This window comes from Typopeltis vanoorti, chromosome 15, assembly GCF_054136105.1.
Source record: "Typopeltis vanoorti isolate ZY-2024b chromosome 15, IOZ_Tvanoo_1.0, whole genome shotgun sequence".
In the NCBI taxonomy this organism is placed as follows: domain Eukaryota; kingdom Metazoa; phylum Arthropoda; class Arachnida; order Uropygi; family Thelyphonidae; genus Typopeltis; species Typopeltis vanoorti.
Genome location: NC_143563.1, coordinates 37,405,577 through 37,430,835, shown reverse-complemented (window position 1 = coordinate 37,430,835; position 25,259 = coordinate 37,405,577). Strand labels below are relative to the sequence as shown.

The following is a 25,259-nucleotide window of genomic DNA, read 5'->3' as shown; positions in this document are numbered from 1 at the left end:
TCTACTGGAATTAGGGATGGCACTTGTAACATGGCATTTTTACGTAATGAAAATGTATACAATTTTTTTTTTAAAAAAAAACTATTGTTTACATAGTTTATTGTTTTAATGTATTTTAAGAATAATTTAGAACTATGTTCTCCGCTTTCTAACGATGTTACAAAAATTAATACAGTAATTAATGCAATAGACAGTTTCATTTGCCGAGTAGAAATATACATGGTTTTATCAAAAATATCTTTTTAATAAAACTATAGTTCGTTTCATAGATTTCATTTAACTATTTAGGCCTAACTAACCATTTCTTCGTTATGTGTAATAAATAGAGAAATGAAAATAAATAAATGAAAGAAATTAAATAAATAATCAACATATTGTTTGCAAGCTCTACACATATAACAGCATACAGTTATTCAAAAATAGTATACAAAATAACTCGAAATTTATTTGCTGGTATGTACAGGTGATACATAAAATATGCTGACAAGGGTCAAAAATGATATGGAGTCAAGAAGAATCTTGTACTTAATTTTGTATGCTGCCATAATTGTTCATTTCTATGGGACAGCCAATCGTCACCGTTAGCCAATCAGGTAGCTGTCTTTTTTTAATTAATGTCTTTTTTCTCCCACAAATGATATACGTTTAAATCATTAGTGTGTAATTCTTGTAAATAGTTAGATAGCTTCTTTGAAATTGCACCAAGTGTCCCGATAACAATTAGGTGTGTCTAAGCCACAGCTGGCCAACTTCGATTGCCACATCGTTTAGTGATTTTTTTTCCAGTTCTTTTTCGTACGAGGAGGGGGGTGTGTGTGTGGAAAGATCTGATAAACACATAGAACAAAAATGATATTAAAGCAACTGATATAACCACAAACCCGGCCTTTTGCCTAAAATTAATAATAGAGAAAAGAAGAGTACAATTTGGAAACACATATTACATTTATTGACTTTGAAAAAGCATTTGACAAAGTTAAAAGAAACATATTATTTAACATATTAAAAGAAAGATAAATACCAAATAATATCATAAAAGCTATCACAAGTATATATGAAAATAATCAAATACAAATAAGATTAAATCGCGAGCTATCATATAAAAGAGAGATAAACCAAGGGGTCCGACAGGGATGTCCCCTCTCAGCAACTCTTTTTAATATTTACTTAAATGAAATAATAATAAAATGGAATAAAAATTTCCATCAAGGTATTAAACTTTCTCCAACTTAAACACTCTCCTTTTTGCCGATGACTGAATAATAATTACAAATTCTGAAGATAACTTACAGAAATGTATTTCAAATTTAAATGAGATAGCCAAAGATTGTGGAATGATAATATCAACAGAAAAATAAAAAACGATGGCCTTTAAAGGATAAGATCCAGCAAGAATTAAAATATTAATAGATAACAAGAATTTAGAATAGGTGAATTCATTTAACTACCTAGGATGTATGATCACATATGAAAAAGAAAAAGATATAAACGTAGATATTGCAAAATATTTAAAAATAGAAGGTGTAATTAACTCTATATTTAAATCAAACCTAGTTCAAAAGCAAACCAGACTGAAAGTATACAATACATTAACCCTACCAGAGAGCCTCCTTAGCTCAGACCGTAAGACCAACAAAAAGACATGGGTTCGAGCCCCGTCAGTACGTGAGGAACCTTAACCTGGTCTCTTTCGATTAAAGGTGAGTTAGTCGGTCTCATACAGGGTTTTTTTCACCAGGAAACTCGGGTTTTTCGTCCCCCCAGAACATGCACACCGGCCCCGTGAACCAATAGATTACAGTCATGAATACGCCCCAGCCATATGCCGGTCCCGAGTCCGGATAAAATTGGGGGGTTGGGGAAAGCAATGGTGAAGTATCCTGTAAAAATCTCACCAGGAATACTTCGTGAGCAATGTCTACAAAGTTACCTATGGTCGGAAACGACTGAAAGGGAAAATCAGATCAGCCCTACCAGTCCTATTGTATGGAAGCGAAATCTGGACAAAAAAAGACAAACGAGGATTAATAATAGCTAAAATGAAGTTTATGAGAAAAATTGCAAAATATATTCTATTCGATCATAAGATAAATGAAGAAATTATGAAAGAATTAAACTAGGAATCAGTAATAGAAAAAATTAAAAAATATAAACATAAATGGATGGAACAGGTTGAAAGAACGAAAACAGAAAGATCACTAAAATAAGTCTTAAACTACAAACCATTAGGAAAAAGAAAACCATGACGTCCTCTAAACAGATTCAACGATGACTTCTAAGGCCGGAATAGACCACTCAGCCTAAATCCTTGAAAAAATCCTTGAAAAGCATGATCAGGGCCGGCCCTCGGGGGTACAGTGGGTACAATGCACTCGGGCCCCACGATCGAGTGGGGCACAGTTGGTACACATTTGCGGAAACGTATTTTTTTATTTTATTTTTTTCTTCTTCTAATTTTGCTTATAACTAAAGGGATTTCATCGACAGGATTTTAGGGCCCCCGGTAATAATAATATCTCTGTGTTTCTCTATTATATTAGTGTTTTGTGTTCAGTAAACGTTATGTTAACCTGTTATATTTCGAATGTGTTTTTTTTTTTTTTTGTTTTCCTGAGCCAAAATCATTTGCAAGTAAGAGGTTTTACAATACGTTTATTTCAAATCCTTTAATTTTTACCTTTGAAAAATATTTTAGGGCCCCAATAGGTTTCTTGCACCCAGGTCCCTTTATAGAGAAGGCCAGTCCTGAGCATGATGATATAATATAACCACAAGAAAGGACATATACGAGGATATAGGAACATAAGTTACCTTCATAACTCTGGTACTAGAATGTTCTTTCGTGCGGTTATATCAGTCGCTTTAATATCATTTTTGTTCTAGTGTTTATCAGAACTTTTCAGCCCTCTCCCCTCCCCCTTAGATGTTGTTATCAGTGGGCACTGAGATGTCAATAATCCAAAGTTGTCCATGTTCAATAAATGTAATGTCAGTTTGCTGTTATTATTAATATTCAAAAATTTTGTTTTGATTGCATTAGTTTGTAACGCCTGTTCTTGAGCGGCTAAAATAAATCCTTCTGTTTCTTTTTTTAATATAACCATATTGTAGCCACTGTCACGTCCTGGTTACGACAATTTTTTTTCATCAGTTTCTCGAAGAAACTGGCCATGCAATGGTTTATTTTTTCAGCGCACATATTTTTCTGTTCATTTTTGTAATCGGATTTATTTTCTACTGCTTTTAGAAAAATTTTAAAAATGCATATTCTTGTAAAGTGGTTTGGAGGATTTGCTAAGAGCTATTGTCGATGTAATTTTAAACCAATTTCTTCTCCAAGAGTTTGTCTCACTTGCAGCAGATTCCATCCAGCTACTAGTAGATACAGTCAGTCAACATGTAATGCATGATGCATAGTCTTTCGAGATCGGCGGTCAATTTGCCCAGATCTTGTATTTCTGAATCAAACATCTGTAATTTGTTTCTCTAAGAATGTGTACGTTAAGTTGACGTAACTGTAAAATACTTGAGTTGTAAGAAAAACTCACTGTATAATTTTCGCCTTAGTATCGAATACGTCTTCAGTACTATGAGTGATGGAACACAATATCCAGTCAATAAAATTACTAATTATTTAATTAAAAAATATGCATATAATAAGAAAAATTATAAATGAAACATGAATCCACTCCATGGTAAGAGCTTAATTTTCTTCCAAAGTATCCTGTGCTTAGTAGAGATGGCATGTTCAGTTAAACCTGATTCCTCAGGTTCATAGTGGGTATAACATTTATGATCTTGACGTCGGACAACACGAGGTTTATCCAATTGTTTAAAGTAAGACAATTCATAGAGATCTTTGCTCTATACTTGTTAACTACAGTAGTATAATAGGAGCACTTTCAAGATCTGCGTCTTAATGACATTTCTCCCAGACCTACGTTGTGACACAAATATGCTGATTACACGTTTGCTATAATGAGTCGCCATCAGATGTAAAAATTTTTCTCTTAAAAGTGAATGTGATTCGATCAGAGAATTTAGTTCACTCTAAAGGTGAGTAAAACAGTCAGATAGTCTTCTTAGAGTTGTTAATTCTTCGTCAGCCTGATAGTAGATATATTTCTCAGTATTTAGAAAAAGAAACTCATACTGATCATTATATCGAAGCAGTGAATTACATCAAATCAGTCTTTCTAAAAAAAAAATATCACTACAGCAATTAATCTACAGAATCGTCTTAATTTGATCCAAGAATATTTCCAATAGTGTTTTTTTTTCGTAAATAATTTATTATTAATATATCAAATATATTATTATTATTATTATTATTAAAAATGAATTTTTTAAATGTTTTTTTTTTAAATCCAACTAATTGAACTTATTAAAAAAGAGAAATACTATTAAAAACAATACTTTTCGCGAGTACTCCTCCTAAGAGAACAGACCAACAGAGAAGGCTGTGCCAGCACTTTGTAACTAGCTCCATCATGCATTACATGATGGAACTAGTTAGTTCTACGTTAACATACTTCATCCAGCTGTCACGGATCTAGGCCAGGTAGTTTAATTGTTCTTTCCAAATAGATAAACTATTTTACTTGTTCTATAAAGTTCTCTACAGGATGCAATTGACATTTTTGTGCCTGCCTATTTTTATAGTCATTTTTTCATTCCTGAGGAGCAGGGGCGGCTCGTGCATACGTACTACGGAACTGCAGCACCCCCAATTTACTGTTCCTATTCTTAACAGTGGTGTTAAGAATAGTAACTTAACAGTTGTTACTATCCTATTCTTAACAGGTGGTGTCAAGAGGAGGAAATGCTCAGCAGATGACCTATCTACAATTAAACGACATAACACACAAAGCCCACACACAAAGAGTGTAGAAGTAGTCTGATAAAACATAAATAAGCTCTACTAGAAATTCGAACACATTCAGTCATCCTATACTGATATGAAGAGAATTTTTAAAACGGCGGATTATCCCTGCAAATCTGTGTGTGAAAAATAGAGAAGAAAGAAAAAAAAAATCTTTACAGTCCTTAAAAACGGAATATTAGAATCCCATGGTGGAGAGAAATCTACATCAATAGCAAAATTGGAACCGAGATACTTGGGGGAAGGAGCGCATTAGTCTGAATAAAAACAGTGCACAGCGCATATTCTGAATTGATACTAATTAGAAAAAAGAAAAAAATATAAAGGGGAAGGGAATCTCAGATATGAAAACCAAGTAAAATTAACTCTCTCTATATTCCACATACCACCGATCCTGGGAATGTGAGAATGGAAATATTCTCACATCCAGTATACTAGAGAATAGAGGGAATTTCTCAAATCACGACTGGATTTAGGATTGTTGTGATCCTTAAGCTATAACTTTTAAGGTGCCTTCACTGAGTAAATTTTAGGATATCTATACTTGAGAGTAGCTTGTGTAGTTTATGCCTAAATCCCGACCTAACTGAAAGGGTGACGATCCCATTATACATTACTGCAGTCGGTTTGGATAATCAGATTATTATGCAATCAAAAAGGGTGCTTTAATTCTGTAATAGCAAACGCCATCAAACTTTGCCTTTTTTGGAAAGTGGAAAGGCAAATATTTGCAATATAAATTACTTTTACGCAAACCTCATAATGTGTACAAGCATGCATGCGCACTAAATTGTTTTACAAGTAAGCACTTAATTTAATCCTTAGATATTCTTAGTAAGCACTTAATCTAATCAGAAGAAAAGAAAAAAAAAACATTTGTATTGCTTTGTCGACACGTGAGTTACAACAAACAGGCGATAACTTCTGAATAAACACGCGAACGGTTATTATGCTTTGGCAGCGACCAAACAGCGCATTATCAAACGACAAGGATAAAAAAATCTTTCTCATTTGATTATGCGCTTATTCACTGTGAACAACACGTGTTGTTCACAGTCTCGTGCTGGAATCGACTGGTTATTATTATAACCTCATTAACTTTAATTATTCTCAAAATACAGTAAACTCTCGATTTAACGGACTATTAGGAGCTAAGGGTTGTCCGCAAAATCTAAAGTCCGTTAAATCGCGAATCTTAGGAATAGTATTGAAAATGAAACGCTTTCAGTGGTACAGTATTAATATATTTTAATGAGAACATTTTTATGTAAATACTATTTTACTAAGGATTGGGCTTGAGAAAAGCATGAAATTTTGGTTGCTTTCCACTTTTAAACTGTTTCTTAATAACTAATATCGAAATTGACGAAAATGTTCGTAATAAGCAATCGCCTCTGGATCTGAAGATGCACATATGAATGAGATGATGTCGTCCATGTGTTCTCTAACCACCAATAGTTTCGGACCAACTGGAACCACTTCTCCTTCTTCATCTTCTTCCTCGTTGTCAATCCCCTGATCATCCCGCGGAATATCTTCTGCAATCTCTTCCTGGCTGAGAGTTTGGTAGCCAGGTTGCCCTCGTCGATGTCTAGGCATTGTTCAATGTCATTCTCACTGACATTATCACCAGCTTGCATCAAAGTTTCACAGAAATCAGAGATTTCAAAACGTCTGAAATCGTATTCTGGTTCACTTCCGTTCAGTAACTTGGTCCAATCATTGGCCAATGTTGTAGTCTTTATCTCCTTCCAAGCGGCAGCAAAATTAAAGATGGCGGACTTGATGCTGTATGCGCGCAAATTTTGAAGTGTCCTGGCTCCTCTTGTATCTTCATTGGATCGTTTTCGTTCTCCAAGATAACCATAACCTCTTCAAGAAACTTCTTCTTATACAATTTCTTGCAGGCAGCAATGACTCCCTCGTTTATAGGCTGTATTATAGAAGTAGTGTTTGGAGGAAGGGAGACACATTTTATTCTTCCATTCCCACTAACCAACTTCTCAGCATTAGGATGGGCTGATGCATTATCAAGAAGTAAAACAGCTTTTACATCTTCAGGAGAGATTTTCAGGACCTCTTCTTGGTAGTTTTGCACTTCATACCTGAAGTGATAGAAAAATCAGTTGGAAAAAATGTCACTTGTAAAACAGGCATTCATTGAGCTAGAACAGATGACAGGCAGCTGGTTCATAACATTCTTCAAAGTGTGAGGCTTTCGTGCTCTTCCGACTGCCATCGGCTTGAGGAGATGCGAGCCATCGGCATTAGCACGAAGTAGGACTGAAATGTGCTCCTTGCTTAATTTCCGGCCAGGCGTGTTAATCTCATATTTGTTCGCGAGGGTATTTTAGGGAACAGCACAATAGAACAGGCCGGTCTCATCTGCATTGTAAACTTGAGACAAAATAAGATCCTCAGATTCAAGGACTTCATCGATGTATTTTCTGAAGGGCTCAAATTGTTCAATATCGGCGCTCAGTGCTTCACCACATGTTTGCCTGTTAGTAGCAATCACGTTTAAGAAAGCGCCAAAGCCATCCATCACTCGCCTGGAACTGTATGCCCATGTGTTGTGCCAATTTTTCAGCAGCCGACCTTAGTTCAACACCACGAACAACGCCACTAGACAACTGTTGAACGAACCACTTGTAAATTCTTTCCTCTAAATTCTTATGTTTAGCCAACTTCACGTTTCTCATCCGCCACAGTGAAACCACTTTTGGAGTTTCAATGCTATATTTTAGCGAAAATTCAGTAAGTTTGTCTTTATTTTTGCGTATGTCCGAAACTGTTTGCATTTTCACCCCGTAAAGTTCACAAACATGAGCAACAGATGCACTACGTTCCACTTAATTATTAATTCAAGTTTCTGTGCTATCGTCAAGTTTACTCATTTTCTTTTAACCCCAGACATATTAACTGATATTAATAACGATTAATAACTATTACGAGTACGCACGAAATATCACGAATATACGCGAATGTATCCGAAGATGGAACTGATAAACACTGCCGATCGCTTCCGATTAAACATTCTATTATTTTTTTTTTTAATTATTTCATTATCTGTATTTATTTGTCAAATTATTTCCTTAAATCCGAAGTACGTTGAATCGGGGTGCGTTTTCGAGATTTTACTGTAATAAATTTTCAGTTTTATACGCTTTATTATTTTTTAACGCACGAACTAAAAATAAATAAATAAATAAAATAAATAAATATATTTTTTTTAATATAATAATATATTTATTGATTGCTAAAATATTTATACATACAATAAACATCTTGTGTGACATTGCACCTTATAATTTTACAGAGTTCGGCACTAAGTGCTGCAATTCCTACATTCGATTTCAATTAAAAAAAATTTTAGTAATACTTTTTTTGCCTTTATATTATGTATTTAAAACACGTTCTTCTAATATTAACAATGAAGATTATACAGAATTTTTTATATAATTTTTTATTTTATTTTTATTTATTTATTTATTTTTTTTAAGTTTGAGAAAGAGTGATTATTCATACAAATTTCTGCATTTGCTTATAAGCATTACTTGTAGATGAGTGAGGCAAGTTAATCCCACCTACTTCGAAGCTTGGGTTAGCTTTTATGAAGAGAGTGGGATCTAGCCTTCACTATTTGTGTTGTTGCTACTATTTATGTATGGGATGTAGGCATTGGATGCTAGTGATTTATAATGTGTATATTAGTGTTAATGGTTTCTTAACTTTGTTGGTATGTCCGAAACTGTTTGCATTTTCACCCCGTGAAGTTCACAAACATGAGCAACAGATGCACTACGTTCCACTTAATTATTAATTCAAGTTTCTGTGCTATCGTCAAGTTTACTCATTTTCTTTTAACCCCAGACATATTAACTGATATTAATAACGATTAATAACTATTACGAGTACGCACGAAATATCACGAATATACGCGAATGTATCCGAAGATGGAACTGATAAACACTGCCGATCGCTTCCGATTAAACATTCTATTATTTTTTTTTTTAATTATTTCATTATCTGTATTTATTTGTCAAATTATTTCCTTAAATCCGAAGTACGTTGAATCGGGGTGCGTTTTCGAGATTTTACTGTAATAAATTTTCAGTTTTATACGCTTTATTATTTTTTAACGCACGAACTAAAAATAAATAAATAAATAAAATAAATAAATATATTTTTTTTTAATATAATAATATATTTGTTGATTGCTAAAATATTTATACATACAATAAACATCTTGTGTGACATTGCACCTTATAATTTTACAGAGTTCGGCACTAAGTGCTGCAATTCCTACATTCGATTTCAATTAAAAAAAATTTTAGTAATACTTTTTTTGCCTTTATATTATGTATTTACAACACGTTCTTCTAATATTAACAATGAAGATTATACAGAATTTTTTATATAATTTTTTATTTTATTTTTATTTATTTATTTATTTTTTTTAAGTTTGAGAAAGAGTGATTATTCATACAAATTTCTGCATTTGCTTATAAGCATTACTTGTAGATGAGTGAGGCAAGTTAATCCCACCTACTTCGAAGCTTGGGTTAGCTTTTATGAAGAGAGTGGGATCTAGCCTTCACTATTTGTGTTGTTGCTACTATTTATGTATGGGATGTAGGCATTGGATGCTAGTGATTTATAATGTGTATATTAGTGTTAATGGTTTCTTAACTTTGTTGGTATATTTTCCAGAGTTCGTTTTTTAATGTTCTGTAGTTATCTACGTGTTTTAACTTTCTTGGTAGGTTGTTGAGTTGCGTGGGTATCTGATGTGATCTCACAAAAGATCCGTATGAGTTGTTGAAGGGTGTGGGGATATACAGAGTTGTTGTAGGTCGTGTTATACGATATGTGTCTCTGTTGTTTCGATAAGTGATGTAGAAATAATTCCTTGTTAATGTCATGTAGTGTTTCAGGTTTTTAATGCTCAGAATTCTGTGTATCGCCATATGCTTGTCGGATATTGGTTGTTGCGTGTAAGGTGTCCAGATCACTGTTGACACGATTTTCCTGTGTAGTGTTTCTAATTTTGTTAGGTGGCTGTTTGATGTATTTGTATAGACTGTTATTCCGTATCTGAGTAGGGATTCGCAGATACCATGATATAGGAGTTTTTTTAATGTAGGGTGGAATAAGGTCTTTAACTTGGAAGAGTTTTGCTGCGATGATCCGGAGTTTGGTGTGTAGGTATTCTATGTTTTGTCCATTTAAGGTGGGAATCTATAGAGAGACCGAGGTATTTTGCGTGTGTTACAGGTTTGATTTCGGAACATTGGCAAGTATTTTTTGCTGTTAATGCAGCGGTATGTGTGACAATGTATCGATAGTGATGCAGGGCGTATGATTCTTGGTTTGTGTATTATCAACATCTGTGTTTTGGTGCCGTTGATTAGAATTACGTTTTGGTGGAAGTATGTTGTGATTTCGTTTAGGTCTTGTTGTGCTTTGCAGAGAGCTGTGTTAATGTCTGGGTGTAGTGTCATCTGCGTATTGAAATATTTCACTTCTTATGGATATGTTATGAACATCGTTAACGTATATGTTGAATAGAGTGGGTGATAATATGGCACCTTGAGGTACACCGTGTTTTACTTGTATAATCCGACTGTGACATGTACCTATTTTTGTTACTTGTGTTCTGTTTGAGAGGTAGTTCTCGAACCATGTATGCAGTGTTCCTCTTATACCTATTGAGTATAGTTTGGTGAGTAGTATGTCATGTTCAAGTGTGTCAAATGCTTTGGTTAGGTCCAGCAGTATAAGGACGGCGTACTTGTTTTTGTCGAGAGCTTTGTTTATTGTGTTGGCGATGTGTTCTAATAAGGTAATGGTGCTTTTTGTTTTCTGAAAGCCGTATTGGTTTTGTGAGATGATGTTGTACTTCTGTAAATAGTTCTGTAGTCTGGTGTGTGTTATTTTTATTAGAATTTTTGAGATGACTGGTAGTGTAGCTATTGGTCTGTAGTTCTGAGTATCGTTTCTTTTGCCGTGTTTGTATATTGGCGTAATTACTGCAGTTTTTAGTTGTTGTGGAATAATGCCTGTGTCGAATATTATGTTCACGAGTTTCAAAAGTATTGGATTTATTTGTTCAAAATGTGTTATAATGTCTGTGAGTCTTATTTTGTCTATTCCTGGAGTGGTCTTTGGTTTTAGTTGTAGGATTGCTTCTTTCAGTTCCTGTTTTGTTATGGGTGGAAAATACATCGTTTGTTGTTGACTTTGTGTCGGTAGTTTTTTGTTGACCGTTGGTAGTTTGTCTTTTTTGAGTTGTGTGATGTTGTTTGTGAAAGCATGGTTGAATGAGTCTGCTAGTTCCTCTTGGTTTGTGTCCTGACCGAAGCTTTTTGCAATAAAATCTTGTGCTGAAGGTTTCTTTTTTCGGGTTACTAATTCGTTGAGTGTAGCCCATGTTTGCTTAATGTTGTTGTTATATTCCATGAATTTTTGGAAGTAGTATCGTCTTTTTGCCCTACGAATTTTTGTTGTTAGTTTATTTCTTGTGTTTTTGTATAAGGTTTGTAAATGTGTGTTACTGGGTGACTTTTTAAGTTTTTTCCATAGATTTTCTTTTTCAGTAATAGTATTTAGTATGTCGTCATTTATCCATGGATTATTGTCTGTTTGTCGCCTCGTTTGTGTAGGTTTTGTTGCGTTTTTGTATATTTCTGTGAACTTTAGTAAAATTCTCGTATAATGTTACAGGATCGTTTATTTTAAGTAGGGAATTCCAGTCTGTATTTTTTACTTGGTTATCGACAATGCTCTTTAGTATGATCGAGTTTTGTCGACTTTTGTGGGGGTAGGAAACGTAATAAAACGAAGTCGCGACAAAGTAGTGATCGGCAATTTTTACGTTAATTACTGATGATGTATATGTATGGATGGGAGCCCGTATGGTGATATGATCAATGCATTGAGTATTTCTTCTCTTGTTGGGGAATTAATGGTAGGGTTTATGTTGTACTGGCTTAGTATATCAAGATATGTGTTAGTGGTTGAAGAAGCGTGGTCAAGAGTATTTATGTTAATGTCTCCTACTAGGATGAGCCTGTGTGTTGTACGCGGTTCGATGCCGCTTAGCCATGTTTCTAACTCGTGAAGAAAACTGAGCGGATTATTATCTGGGGTTCTGTATATTGTTTATTGTGTATTTAATACTATTGTGGCTATTTGTGAGTTCCAAAATTAGTGTTTCCGCATGTTCGAAGTGAGTTTGTTTTTCTGTCACATTGTATTTTTCTTTGATAAATGCCACAATGCCACCTGCTCTTGTTTGGTCTACATAAGTTGTAGGTTTGATAAGTATTTATGTTGTATGCGTAAATTTCTGTGTCGTTTATTGCAACTTCGGTCAGTATTAGCGCATCTATGTTTATCATGGTATAATTGAGCTGTGTTATCAATGTAAGCCAGTGTTTTTTTATACTTCTTATGTTTGTGTGTATGATAGTGAAGTTGGTGTTGGTGGAAATGTTGTCTGACCATTTCTTCAAAGAGTCAAAGACCTTAAAGTTTATGTTGTCTGACTGGATATGTTCGCCTATGTTTGAGATCTCCATTATATAGTTTTTAAATGAGTTCTAATCTTATTCTTAAGGATGTAAAGAGTTAGTGTTTTATATTGGTAGGCTGTGTAAGTCGGATTCACTTGTAATTATGTATACTCGAGTGTTTTCATTCTTTCTCAAAAATATCTGGGAAGTCTTTGTCCATAGGAACTTGTAGTTTTTCTGTTTTTGTCTTCCTCGCTTGGTATAGAAGATTTTTGAAGTATGGAGTCCAGTGTTCCGTTATATAGATTGGTGTTGGGAGTTTCTTATCAGTTAGGATCGTTGTTGTCGGCCTTGTTTTCTTGCTTGCTGTAAGAATGGAGTCTCTCAGATTTCTGTTGGTAAAACGAGCGATGATTGGTGGCGGTCTCTCTTTATTTTTTTGTGGTCCTCGGTTGATATAGGTGATATCTGTGGTTGCGATTTGAATTCCAATTTTGCTACCGATCAGTTGCATTATGTTTCTTAAGTCTTCTGTATTTTCTTTCGTTATTCCTTCGATTTGAAGTTCTTTTTTTCTTTCTTTTTGTAGCATGTGTAGCATTTGTAGCAAATAATAATAAGAAGAATAACACATTTACTGCGCTGATTATCTAAGCGGGAAATAATTTAAATCGCGATACGTTTCAACAAAATGTATTGCATCAGCTATAGGGGAAGAAGTCATGCCAACGCTTTTAAACGATAATCTAAAAATAAATAAATAAAGGACACACAGATGTCGATGGCCAAAGAGCGTTTTGCGCTTATCATACACCTGGAGACCAACGTGCTGACATTGGAGAAATACTCGGTTGGCATTTCTAGAATTTTCGAAATTAAAACGATGTGATGCAATCACAGAGCGATAGAATAATAGCTAAAACCGTGAATAAAATAGAGAGAGAAAAAAACAAACATAGTGGAATATATTCGCAGGGTGGAAGATTGATAGGCATTAAAATACGAATGACACATTATTTATAAAGAATGGGATGTTTTGCTGGTTATCGAATGCATAGCAAACTCATTCTGGAACCAACAGATTCGAATATCACCATGGACGTGCATGTTGGTGATTTTCTTAATTTGTGTGAAAATGGCGTCTGCGACCGTATGCCACTTCTTCACCAAGCAGTGATCTCACTTTAAAAACCATATTGTTGGATCCTACTTCTTGTCAATCCTTACTTTGGATCTGACATGATTACTATTACGATGTTCTTAACTAATTGATACATCGTAAGTTGATTTCTAATTCAAATATAAAGAAAATTTATATTTAAAGACTGCGCCACTTTATATCTGAATTAGTTCAAGAAGTGAAGATAAACCAACTCTCAACTACCCTTCCTTTATATGTTGTTATTATAAATACCGGCCGAGTATATTTAACCTTTTTATCACTCCCGCTTTGGTTCGAATATTTTATGAATGGTGCAATAAAAGAGATTCAGGCAAATTACAACATTAGATAAACAAAAACAAACATTTAATTTTAAAATCACAAATTTTACACTTAACTTCAAATCACTAATTAAGTTATTAGAAACATTTCAGCCTTCCTGGCAATACAGTCATGCAAATCAGACAATGGTAAATTTGTTATCTCTAATACAGTCTTCTCACAGTTCCTTAAATTCCAAATACAATAAAAATTTCAGTAACACTTCTTCACAAACAATCACTTTTAATTTTACACTTCGGCTAATTCTCCACAATAGTTACTGTTAGTATCAGGGAATTCTAAGATGAAACTCACACACTTCTCTGTACAGAAATATTAAGGTTGGAACAATCTTACCGATAATCTTTTCTTCTTCATTTACTTATACATAAACACTTTTTATAACTTTCAAAGTAAACACTTTGAACAGTAAACAGCACTCATTAAAATAATTCTTCTAAGCAATAACTGAATTAATCATCGGTCACAATACACATAAACAAACGTTGTTGCATAAAGTACTACCGATCACTCATGAAATAAAGCAATACAATAATTCCTTAACTTTAGGTTTTATATGCACAGTTGTTCATCCCTCCGGCATTCAATTAATTCTTTAGGCACTATACTTCTGAATACAACTATCGTTAAACTTCAATTTTCACAGCCTTTACTTATTCTCTATACTTCAAGGTTCCGTATGTCCTTGAAAGGTCGGCGCTGAAACTAAATCTCAACTCAAGTGTCTCTAGTCTATTTAATAGTCTCTCAGCCTTTTTTTCGTAGCTATAATTGTTGTTCTACAACTTATTAGCTAACCGCCTCTCGACTAGTAGACTTTATTTAGCTGCTTGAGTGACTTACCGACTCGCTATTATCACACTGTGATTCCCGAATGCTCCGATTCCCGAAAAATTACGTAGGAAGTGGTCTGATATCCTCGGCTACTTGCAAAGAAGAGTTGACTACGAAATGGACCTTGGTGAGTGTTATATTCTGAAATGCCAAGATGGGGAACTAATACTTGATGATACAGGAGCTGATGGATGTAAAGTATTTTCTATTAATTGTGAAGAAGCTGAGAGATTTTCACCAAAAATGTACGACACTGATAATCATTTACTATTTTTGAAAACTGAATTACCATCTATCCGTATCATGGGGAAAATTATCGCTAATCATTTAAATTCATCAATGGTAAAATTAGACTCTCAAGATTTTATCCAATTCGATAAAGATTCTTTATTTTGGGACATTTACGAACATTTTACAAAAACTGTTTGTGTATATTTGCTGACAAAAGAATACACAGAATGTTTAGGGAGGCATGATGTCATTTCCAGACTGACACAATATCAAATGTATGGAAGTGTGGTTACCATAGTATCTGATTTAAAAATTCTTTCGCGTGACCAACTATTTTGATGTAATGTAACCAAGAAACAGTGAGTAACAAAAATTTTATTCATTGAACTCTTTGGAAAATGTTAAGAGTCTAAACTAAATATTGTGAAATTTTTTTTAGGTAATTACATGTTTCGAATTTTTCTCAGTGAATATACTTGTAAATAGTATTTCAGCAAAATAAAATATGCATTTGTAAACTTAAATGAACAAAGATGTGTGCTTTTGTTGTTATGTTTTTCCACAGTGAATTTTTACTCAGTTATTCTGATTAGAAGTTGATATTTAAATCCACAACTTTATATCTTAATGCAATTCTGTTTAATTATTTTTAAAAAAAATCACAACTGTGAAATTAATGCCAGGATGGGACATTAGTTTTCAACAAAAAGTGTTGAAAACTAATATCCATGTCTTGATTATTTTAGAAATTGTCTAATGCTACCTATTGACATTATTTGAGTTATCTGAAAACAATTCGTTCGCATAATCGAAATTCCGATCTGTTAGAATTTGGTTATTTTACAGAGAGAGAGAGAGAGAGAGAGAGAGAGAGAGAGAGAGAGAGAGACACCTAATTAACCCAAAACGTGACTTTAACTCTTCTTTAAAGTTTGGTATAGAAAAAATATTTGTACTCTCCAGATAACACATATACAAATTTTACCTTTCCCTACACAAAGTAAGATAAAAACACACCAACAGTATATCCAACAGCATGTGAAAACATGTCGTTGAGTCATCTGCACAAAAGGTTCATTTTTGAAGGAACGGTCAGGGTAGGGCATGGTAAGTGTAAACAGTACTATAAGAAAATACCATAGAGTCGAGTGACTGTGGACTTAAGGTAATCGTTCGTCCACTGCAGCTGCTGTTTTGTGATTTGTGTTTGGTAATGTAAAAATAATGGGTGAGCCAGAAATTCTTTGAAAGTTTCTTTGTGAAAAATTCTAATTGTTTAGAATTTTGTAAAGGAAAGTTACCATAAAGTATACGATCAGAGCTAATAATCAGTGAAATAATAATAAATAACTATTTATTTGTGGTGCCATATGAAGTAATCGAAGAAGAAGAAGAATGAAGGAAAATGATTATGAAAAATCGACAGAGGGTGAAAAATACGAATTTTCAGTTATCATTGGGATAATTGACTGCCAATTTCTTTTGAATAAAAGTTCAAATTTATTTCCTAAAGAAAATTTGTATTTCTGATGGAATTAGTGTAAGATATGCATTGACAAAATCACCTTGTAGTTGGAAAGAATTACCTGAAAGAGTTAAAAAACAGAATTCTTGGTTTATAAAATATAACCATCAGCTGAAGTGGGAAATTGGTTCACTAGGTTTGGACAAACTAAGAGATTGGATGATAGAATCAACATGCAAATATCATATATTACTTGCCAAAGGAAGAGAAAAATCAAAAACATTAACGATGTTAATAGGGAAGCCTGTTCTTGATTTAAATGAAATTGGATGCCCGAAACGTGAAAACATAACGTGTACTTTTAAATGCTTTGAAAACATAACGAAAGATTCTGTGCTTTTAATAATTCTCAGAAGTATATGTATTGGTTTCGAAAATATAAATATGCAACCCTTAATTTTACTACAGTAATAAATTCCCAACTGTCACCAAATGAAAAATTAACTTTCAGATGAGAGTCACATTGTCAAAACCATATGATGGCAATTGCACAAACATGGAAGAACCTTTTGATGTATTGTTAGATTCATTTAATACAATTTGTAAAAAATATTTTATTCAAATAAAATGTGTAAATGTAAATCAACACTTGGGTGTCGTTGATGTGTTATATACAGCTTTAAGAAGAAGGATAACATTTTTTTCCTTTTTTTTCCTTGTAAAATTTCATGCCACAAAGTAACCAGAGAATTTTTTTTTTATTCATTGAATTAAAAGTCATATTTGTTCATGCAAGCCTTCAAATATTTCAAGAAACTGACAAATCTTGGAAGCAAAAGGAATAATCGGGATTTTAATAAACGAATTTAATAATATTAAATTAATAGCTAGAATTTTAGTGGTGAAGATTTCACCTGAAAAGTCACAATACTGTTAGAGTTTGGTTATTTTACAGAGCCATTAGATATTTAAAACCAATGACACGTTACAAAAACTCTTAAAAAGATTGCTGTAGAAAAACACTGCGGAGAGTTCAAAACCTTGTTTGTCTCATATCACTTACTTAAAATATACTAATGCTAAAGAAAAAAATAAATAAAATAAATAAATTCTACTTGCAGAAATAGGTTAAAAGCACAAGGAATCGAAGGTAAAATTAATAGTTATATTGGTAATTTCCCAATGGAAACCAAGAGTTCGAACCAAAACACAAGATTTCTCACCTACATACAACAAATGGCGACCAGATAAGAGAGATATCTTTGAGATAAGACAATGAGAGATATACAGTGTTGGAAAATAAATTCACATACACTTTATATATTTATTAATTCTACTCAGTTATTCTGTTAGAATATTACTTTTAAAAGTAAAATACAGAAAATAACGAATCAATTTGAAAAATAAAAAATAAAAATAATAATGATTTCACTTGTCAGAATTCCATACTCTAACAGCAAGCGAATTCGAAACCAGAAATAACACTTACCCTAAACAAAACGTCACATAGACTTTTCCACCAAGCTTGGGCAACAATGGGAAAGAATCGGATAGTAATCTAAATAAAGTAGTCAACTAGCTTTTCTGGTTATTTACAGAAATAGCTTTCAACTCCTATGTTTTGTGTGTTTTGTGGTGTGAATATATGTTAGCCACAGTAACCTATAATGAAAAAGTGAACTGCATTTTCAGACTTGTGTTTGTGTTCTGTGATTATATGTTAATATTCAACAATTTGGAATATTCAGAATTAATTTTGCTCAGTTATTCTATTATAATATGACCTTTAAAGGTAAAATACAGAAAATAACCAATCAATTTGAAAAAAAAAAATAATAATAATAATAATTTCACTTATCAGAATTCCATACTCTAACAGCAATCGGAATTCGAAACCGGAAATAACACTTACCCTAAACAAAATAGCGCATAGACTTTCTCACCAAGCTTGGGCAACAGTGGGAAAGAATTAATACAGAGAACCAATCGGATAGTAATCTAAATTAAAATTAAATGTAAGCATTAATTTACTACACCAATAAATGCCAACAGTAATGAAGAATGAATAATTTAGGATGTGTGTCATCCAAAGATGTGAATACTAATCCCTTAGTCATATGTAAGTATTTGAGAAATATCCAAACTTGAAGAAATGCTACCTTTTGAACAATACCACAATTTACGGATGTGACTCATGTCATCTTCATGAAAGACCCCTTTGAAGAAAACCGCTTGCTGGGGGATATTGCAAATGAAGAAACCACAGCATCAACGGTCTGTAATCTAAAGGACACAGTACTTAACTAGTTCAGGTTACAGTATTTACAGAAATTTCATTCTTTGTGGTTTTTGTGTTTGTGTTGTGTTGTGGATATAAAATTCAACTATTTTGGAATATTCGTATTTAGAAGAGTCATCTGGAAAGCTGTAAGTAATGTTTTAACTTAAACCTAACAAGTGCTCGTATGTTTTTGGTAAGCGTAATTCTAATACTGAATAGTTTTTTTTTTCCGTAAGAATAATCATAGGGTATATATTAGAGTATCAACATGATACATTAGCGATTTTTTATGTCTAATGTGTATGTGTGTGTGTGTTTAAGGGACACCAGTACATAACTAGTTATTCAAAAAAACTCGAAACACGACAGCCATCACGAATTTTTCTCTAAGAATTCCCACACTTTAACAGGAAAGAAATACACAAAATGTATTGGAAAATTAGTACAACCATCTATAGAAGAAAAAATTATTTATTGAATTAAGATCTTACTTTAGACAAATCAAAATATTCGGATGAATTATGAATAAAACATGAACTTGATTAGAATATGAATATAGAAGAAAATACGGATGAACTATGGAAAAAAAATGTGTTTGAGTTACATTAGTATATATAATTAAATTATTCAGAAAACCTAATCACACCCGCCATCACGACATACTCTGAGAATTCCCACCCTTTAACAGTAAAGAAATACCCCAAAATGTATTGGAAATTAGTACAACCATCTATAGAAGAAAAAAAAATGTATGTTTGAGTGACACAGCATGTAATTAAATTATCCAGAAAACCTTGAAACTATGAATTTCCAAACACATAACGTCACGATTCTTATATCTAAATATCACCCACAAGGCAATAAACAAACCAAAAACACCACGTGATGTTTCTGACAGAAGGGGGGCCCAGCGAAATTCCAAACATCCTAAAATCAATAACAACAAACATTGACGTCACGATTCCTTATCTTATCTTGATCTTGATCTTGTTTAAAGTTTCCCACCAATCACGACACGATTCCTTATCTCTAATATATCTATCTCCCTTTTCCATTCAAAACAATAACGTCACTTATTTACAACTAACAATGACGTCACTTATTTACAAATAACAAATGACGTCACTTATTTACAACTAACAAATGACATCACCTATCTACATCTCAAAACAACACACACCAAAGTCACGATTCCTTATCTTCTCTTGATCTTGTTTAAAGTGTCCCACCAATCACAACACGAATTCTTATCTCTACCATCACCCATAATCTCATACGCGAACCAAAACACAAGAACTGAAGCCATTGACACATATGCCCACAGGGATATTCCAAACATTCCATACCCATGACGTCACACACAATGACGTCATCAACCAATCACGTCACGATTCCTTATCCTATCTTGATCTTGATCTTGTTCAAAGAGCCACCCCTACTACTCACGTGAATATAGATATAAAAGAAATTGTAAATAAAAAGTGTGAAATAGATTTTAAAGAATTCTTGGATTACTTCACAGATCTTTAGACAAATATTACTAACATAAAAAATAAAAATAAAATAAAAAAATAAATAAATAAAATAAAATAAAATAAATAAATAAAATAAAATAAAATAAATAAATAAACTAAAATACACCAGCAACTTACAAAATGCTTTAACCGATATAACAGCAATGAAAGAATTAAAGGACAACCTAAGTAAAATAAAACAAAATAAAACGGTAAACCAGCAGGAGAAGATCGGATAAATTCCGAACTGTATAAATTTGCTGCAAAAATAATTTCATCAGAGATTATTAAAATTTTTAAATAAAATATATACAAATGGTCAAATACAATAGGATGGAATACAAGTATAGACAAGTATAGTAATACCTATATTTAATAAAGAGGATAAAAAAAACCTGCTAATTACAGAGATATTAGTTTATTGAATACATGCTACAAAATATATAGTAGAACAAAATGGAAAATAAAGAGTGAAAAAATATTATTAGAATGTCAAAATGGATTTAGAAAAGGATGCTCTATAATGGTGCAGCTTTTATTTTGTTTTGTTTAAAACTACTTATAGAGAAAAGAAGAGAATTTAATTTAGAAACTCGTCTTTTGTTTATAGATTATGAAAAAACATTTCACAAACTGAAAAGATATATACTGTTTGATATATTACAAAGAATAAACATATCTAATATTTTACTACATACAATATGTAGGATCAGCTAGACTTGCATCACTTACAGGTGCAAACTTGACTTGTTTGTCTGTTTGCTTACTTGGGAAATGGATTAAAATTAAAATTATTATTAAAATTATTAGAAAAGGGAAATTCTAAATTGCTTGGTATTTTTAACATTTATTATACCCAAGGTAAAATACCTTCTACATTTATATCTCTTCCAGAGATTTTTATTTAATAAGGTTAAAACACCTTATGGCAACTTGTTCTGGTAAAATACTTATAAGCTCTGTATTACTAAATCTTGATATTTCTAGCCTAGCTCCCACTGACGAGACCTCAATAAAGGTCGAAACCGGTCTGGGTATATGACTTGCTTCCATGCCTGTTGGGTAGACACTAGACGAGTAAACTAGTCTATAGGACAGGTCTTAAATCTAGAGCATAAGTTTTTAGAACAATTGGAGGAATACAGCCTGGACCATGAGACTTGTTCATATTAAGACTACTGAGGGTTTTGGTAATATTACTACAGTACTATTTCCAGTTAGTACCATACAGAGCAATGGAACATGAGGCTGAGATTGGGTGAGTAAAAGTCAATCTAAAAAAAAAAAAAAAGGACACATCGACAAGACGGTTTGAATTGCCAAGAAAAAGGCTAACATCTACAATATGTTTGGAGGGAGAACTGGTTAAGAAAGGTCCAAGATACTGGGTGAATCATGAGGAATATATAATATATGGTAGTCTGATGGGTAAGTGAACAATTTGTTAGATCGTCCTTCATCACCAGTTGTACTTACAGTCCGTTCACAGCTCCAAGTGTTCCTTAAGTTTCGCAACAATATTTGTTTACGATCAAGTAGTTAGTCATGCCATATATACTTTGTCTCTAAATCGCATGCGTTCTTTGGGAGTTTGTTTTTCAGGATTAAAAAAAACCGATTTTTCGGGAAAAAGAATCGCTCCATTATGAGACCAACTAATTCACATTCAAATGAAAAGCCCTCGAATAGGGCTTTTCAGTCTGAAGGTTTCTTCGCGTTCTAGACAGATTTAAACAAATTCAACCAGGCATCGCTGATACTGACTGAGTTCTGCAAGTGATTGTTAAATCATTCCTAATAGCAAATAATTCGGTTTCTCTTCTAGAATGATCGAAGTTATAGAAGGAGCCGATTCGATTATAAACACGTATTTAAAAAAGATAATCTCACTGTTTGGATAATTAGACTTGTCAACTTTCATCAGTAAATAATCAGAGAGAGAGAGAGATATCAGCATGGTAATTAGAATTAAGAAAGCAGTAAAGCAGGAAATGAGAGCAACAAAAACCAGCAAGAAAAGGCGTCGTTTACGATGCTAACAACAAAATCTTAGTGCAAGGTATTGGCGCACCGAGGGAAAGAAGGGCAGGGGGTTCGCCCACCGCCCCCCAAAAAGAAAAAACACTTGAAAATTTTCTAAAAATCTATTCCTAATTAAAATTATTATTTATTTTTTTATTAGTGTGTGTTGTGTCTTCTATTTCTATATTACTTATGAATTAGCTGTCACATAAGGTGGGAATACCCTGTAGCTCTCGGGAATTACGGCCGCTGTGAACGCAAGGCAAACGAGATAGTGTTCGAGCGGACCGAGTGCTACTTCGTTTGTGCGAGCCGGACCAGAGGAGATCACGGGTTTCATGTATTGGCGATCACTGCAGATGCTCAGTCATAGGTCGTATGCAATGCGTAGTGTTTATTCCCAAATCGTGTACTCAACTCGCCCCCCCTCCTCAAGATTAAATCTTGAGTGATCCCCCCCCCCCCAGATTAAATTCTGAGTGCGCCACTGGTGCTAGGACATGCAAAGAAAAATGACTTGTGGGTAACCATTGCAAGGAGTGCTTAGACTCCAGTCCACTTGACCTGGACAGCCCAATTCACCTGCATAATGATGTACTCTAACTCTCCTCCGGATACGATAGAGTAAGCAGTAGCGGGTTTATTCTATGTGAAATCTCTCTCTCGAAGCGTTGACGTTAGTTTCGTTCCCGTGTGGTATGTACAGTAATAGTCGAACTGTTTGAGGAACATGAGTTTACTACTATACCCTTGAATGAAGGAGGTGCTGGCACTCAATTACTGTGACTTGGCTAAGAGAGGATATCTAAATATAAAGGGTGTCAATGAACTCCTTGTGCAGTTTGAATTTTAATACCTTCACTTCTATATAAGATATAACAATCTGCAAAATACATCAGAAAGAAAATTTATTCAAGATTTAAATAAAATTCTTCATGATTCGGTTGTTTTAATTTCTTTTTTTCTTATTTCTCAGAAAATAAATCCCGTGCTGTACTGAATGGCTTATACTGAAAATAAACAAACAAAAGCCTATTGTGTTTTCTGGTTAGCTGAACTGAGCTCACAAAAAGTTTACAATTCTTTACAACGAAGGAGCACACCATCATCATCAAATTCCTGCCATGTACCCTTAAGGGGTGTACAGGATATGATAGTGTTGCATGAAAAATTACATCACTACTAACATCCTATCTACAATTTTCCTCCAAATCAATCTGTTACCTGTCAAAACTACAACATTATCAGATCTTATATTTCTATCTTCTAAGGCACTTTGTACCGTATCAATCCACCTATATCTTGGTCATCCTCTGAGTCTTTTTCCTGCCAACCTGGCAGAGAGCACTTATTTTGCTGATCATTCCACTCCCATTTTGTTTAAGTGACCATGCCACCTAAGATTAGATCTGCTAACACATTCCTGGATGCTGACAATGTCAAGTTCTTTCCTAATATCTTGATTGCTGACATCTGTTCGTGTCCCTGATCTTTCTCAGGACTCTCATATCTGCGGTCTCTAGTCTTTGGTAAAGTGTTTTACTTCTGACCCAGCTCTCAGATCCATTGGTTTGAACACTGTCTTGTATACAGTTAATTTAGTATTTTGACTAATTTCTCTCTTATTCCATATAAAATTATTCAATTGACTTCTTATCATACCAGCTTTGTTGATTCTGTTGTCTATTTCCATATTTAATTTACCATCTTCACTAAAAATCGTGCCTAAGTAGCTGAAATGTTTTACTTGTTCAATAGGTTCTCCATTCACAATGCAGTTGATATTTTCAATGCTTCTGCCTATTTTCATTGTCTTTGTCTTGTTATTGCTGACCTTCATACCATATCCATTACAACAGTTATTCGATTTAGTCAGGGAATCTTGTAGACTTATAGGGGATTTATTTAGAAGTATAACATCATCCGCATAAAGCAAAGAGCTGAGGTTTCCAGTTTTGAAATCTACAACTCAAATAAAGATTAAGTATTGCTTGATATAATGCCCCATTTACACCATATAACTGCAGCGTTTTGAATAGCTTTTTTCTTGGCACCTTGTCATATGCCTTTTTCAGATCTAGAAAACTTAAATACAGATCTTTGTTATAGTCTCATGATTTCTCAACTATTTGTGGTAAAGTGAAAATCTTATCCTGACAGCCTCTATTTGGCCTGAATTCTGATTGTTCTTCACTAAACTTCTCTCCCACAATCTTTCTCAATCGTTTCTCAAGTATACCTGCATACATCTTACCACCCAGTAGGGAAATACCTCTGCAATCCTTTCAGTTTTATTTCTCTTTTTTTATAGATGAGTACTATGAGAGTTATGCTCCAGTCATCCGGAATTCGTCCCTCTGTCCAGGCCTTCTGAACTATGCGAGTAGTAGGGGTGGCTATAGTGACCAAATGCATCCGGTGGGCGTGGCTTTTCCCTGAGGGTATATGTGTCAATGGCTTCAGCTCCTACTAGGGGTGGAGATTCTGACCAAATGCATCCGGTGGGCGTGGGTTCCTGACGTCATTGTGAGTGACGTCATGAGTTTGGAATGTTAGGAATTTCCCTGTGGGCAACTGTGTTCGTGGCAAATAAGTCAGATTATATTCTTAGAGAATACAGAGACAAATGTAAGAAAGTTAAACACTGTCTAAAACTATCTAAACAAAAGTCATGGGAACACTTTCGTAAGAACAAACAAAATAAATATCAGCAAGGTGGCAAGATATTCTGGAGGCTATTGAAGAAGCTCAGAAAGGAAGAAAGAGTGCTGTAAAAGGAATTAGAGATGATAAAGGTGACATGATAAAGGAGAAAAAGATATCCTTGAAGTATGGAGTAATTACTTCGAAAAATTGCTAAATGAGACAAGCACAGCGGTAAAAAAACACTCAACGGGAATACATATCCATACTTGAAGTAGAAAAAGCCATCAAAAGCCTGAAATGTGGAAAGGAAGCAGGGGTAGATGATATTCGACCAGAAATGCTCAAGTATGGAGGTGTAAAAGT

At 33.7% G+C, this 25,259-nt stretch overlaps 1 protein-coding gene across 9 annotated transcripts in view; it reads right to left on the bottom strand.

Moving 5' to 3' along the window:
* LOC150098636 (uncharacterized) overlaps positions 1–25,259 on the bottom strand; it is a 180,350-nt gene that overhangs the window by 70,011 nt on the left and 85,080 nt on the right. For 5 of the 9 annotated variants that reach the window (XR_016549490.1, XM_090404914.1, XM_090404909.1 and 2 more), the window contains exon 2: positions 20,367–20,413. The exons of the other annotated variants lie outside the window; for them this stretch is intronic. Coding sequence is in view for 1 of the 5 variants with exons in the window: in XM_090404909.1 (XP_090261035.1) it covers positions 20,367–20,413 (47 nt within the window). In the remaining 4 variants the exon portion in view is untranslated. The remainder of the gene's footprint in view (positions 1–20,366; positions 20,414–25,259) is intronic. 9 annotated transcript variants of the gene reach the window in all.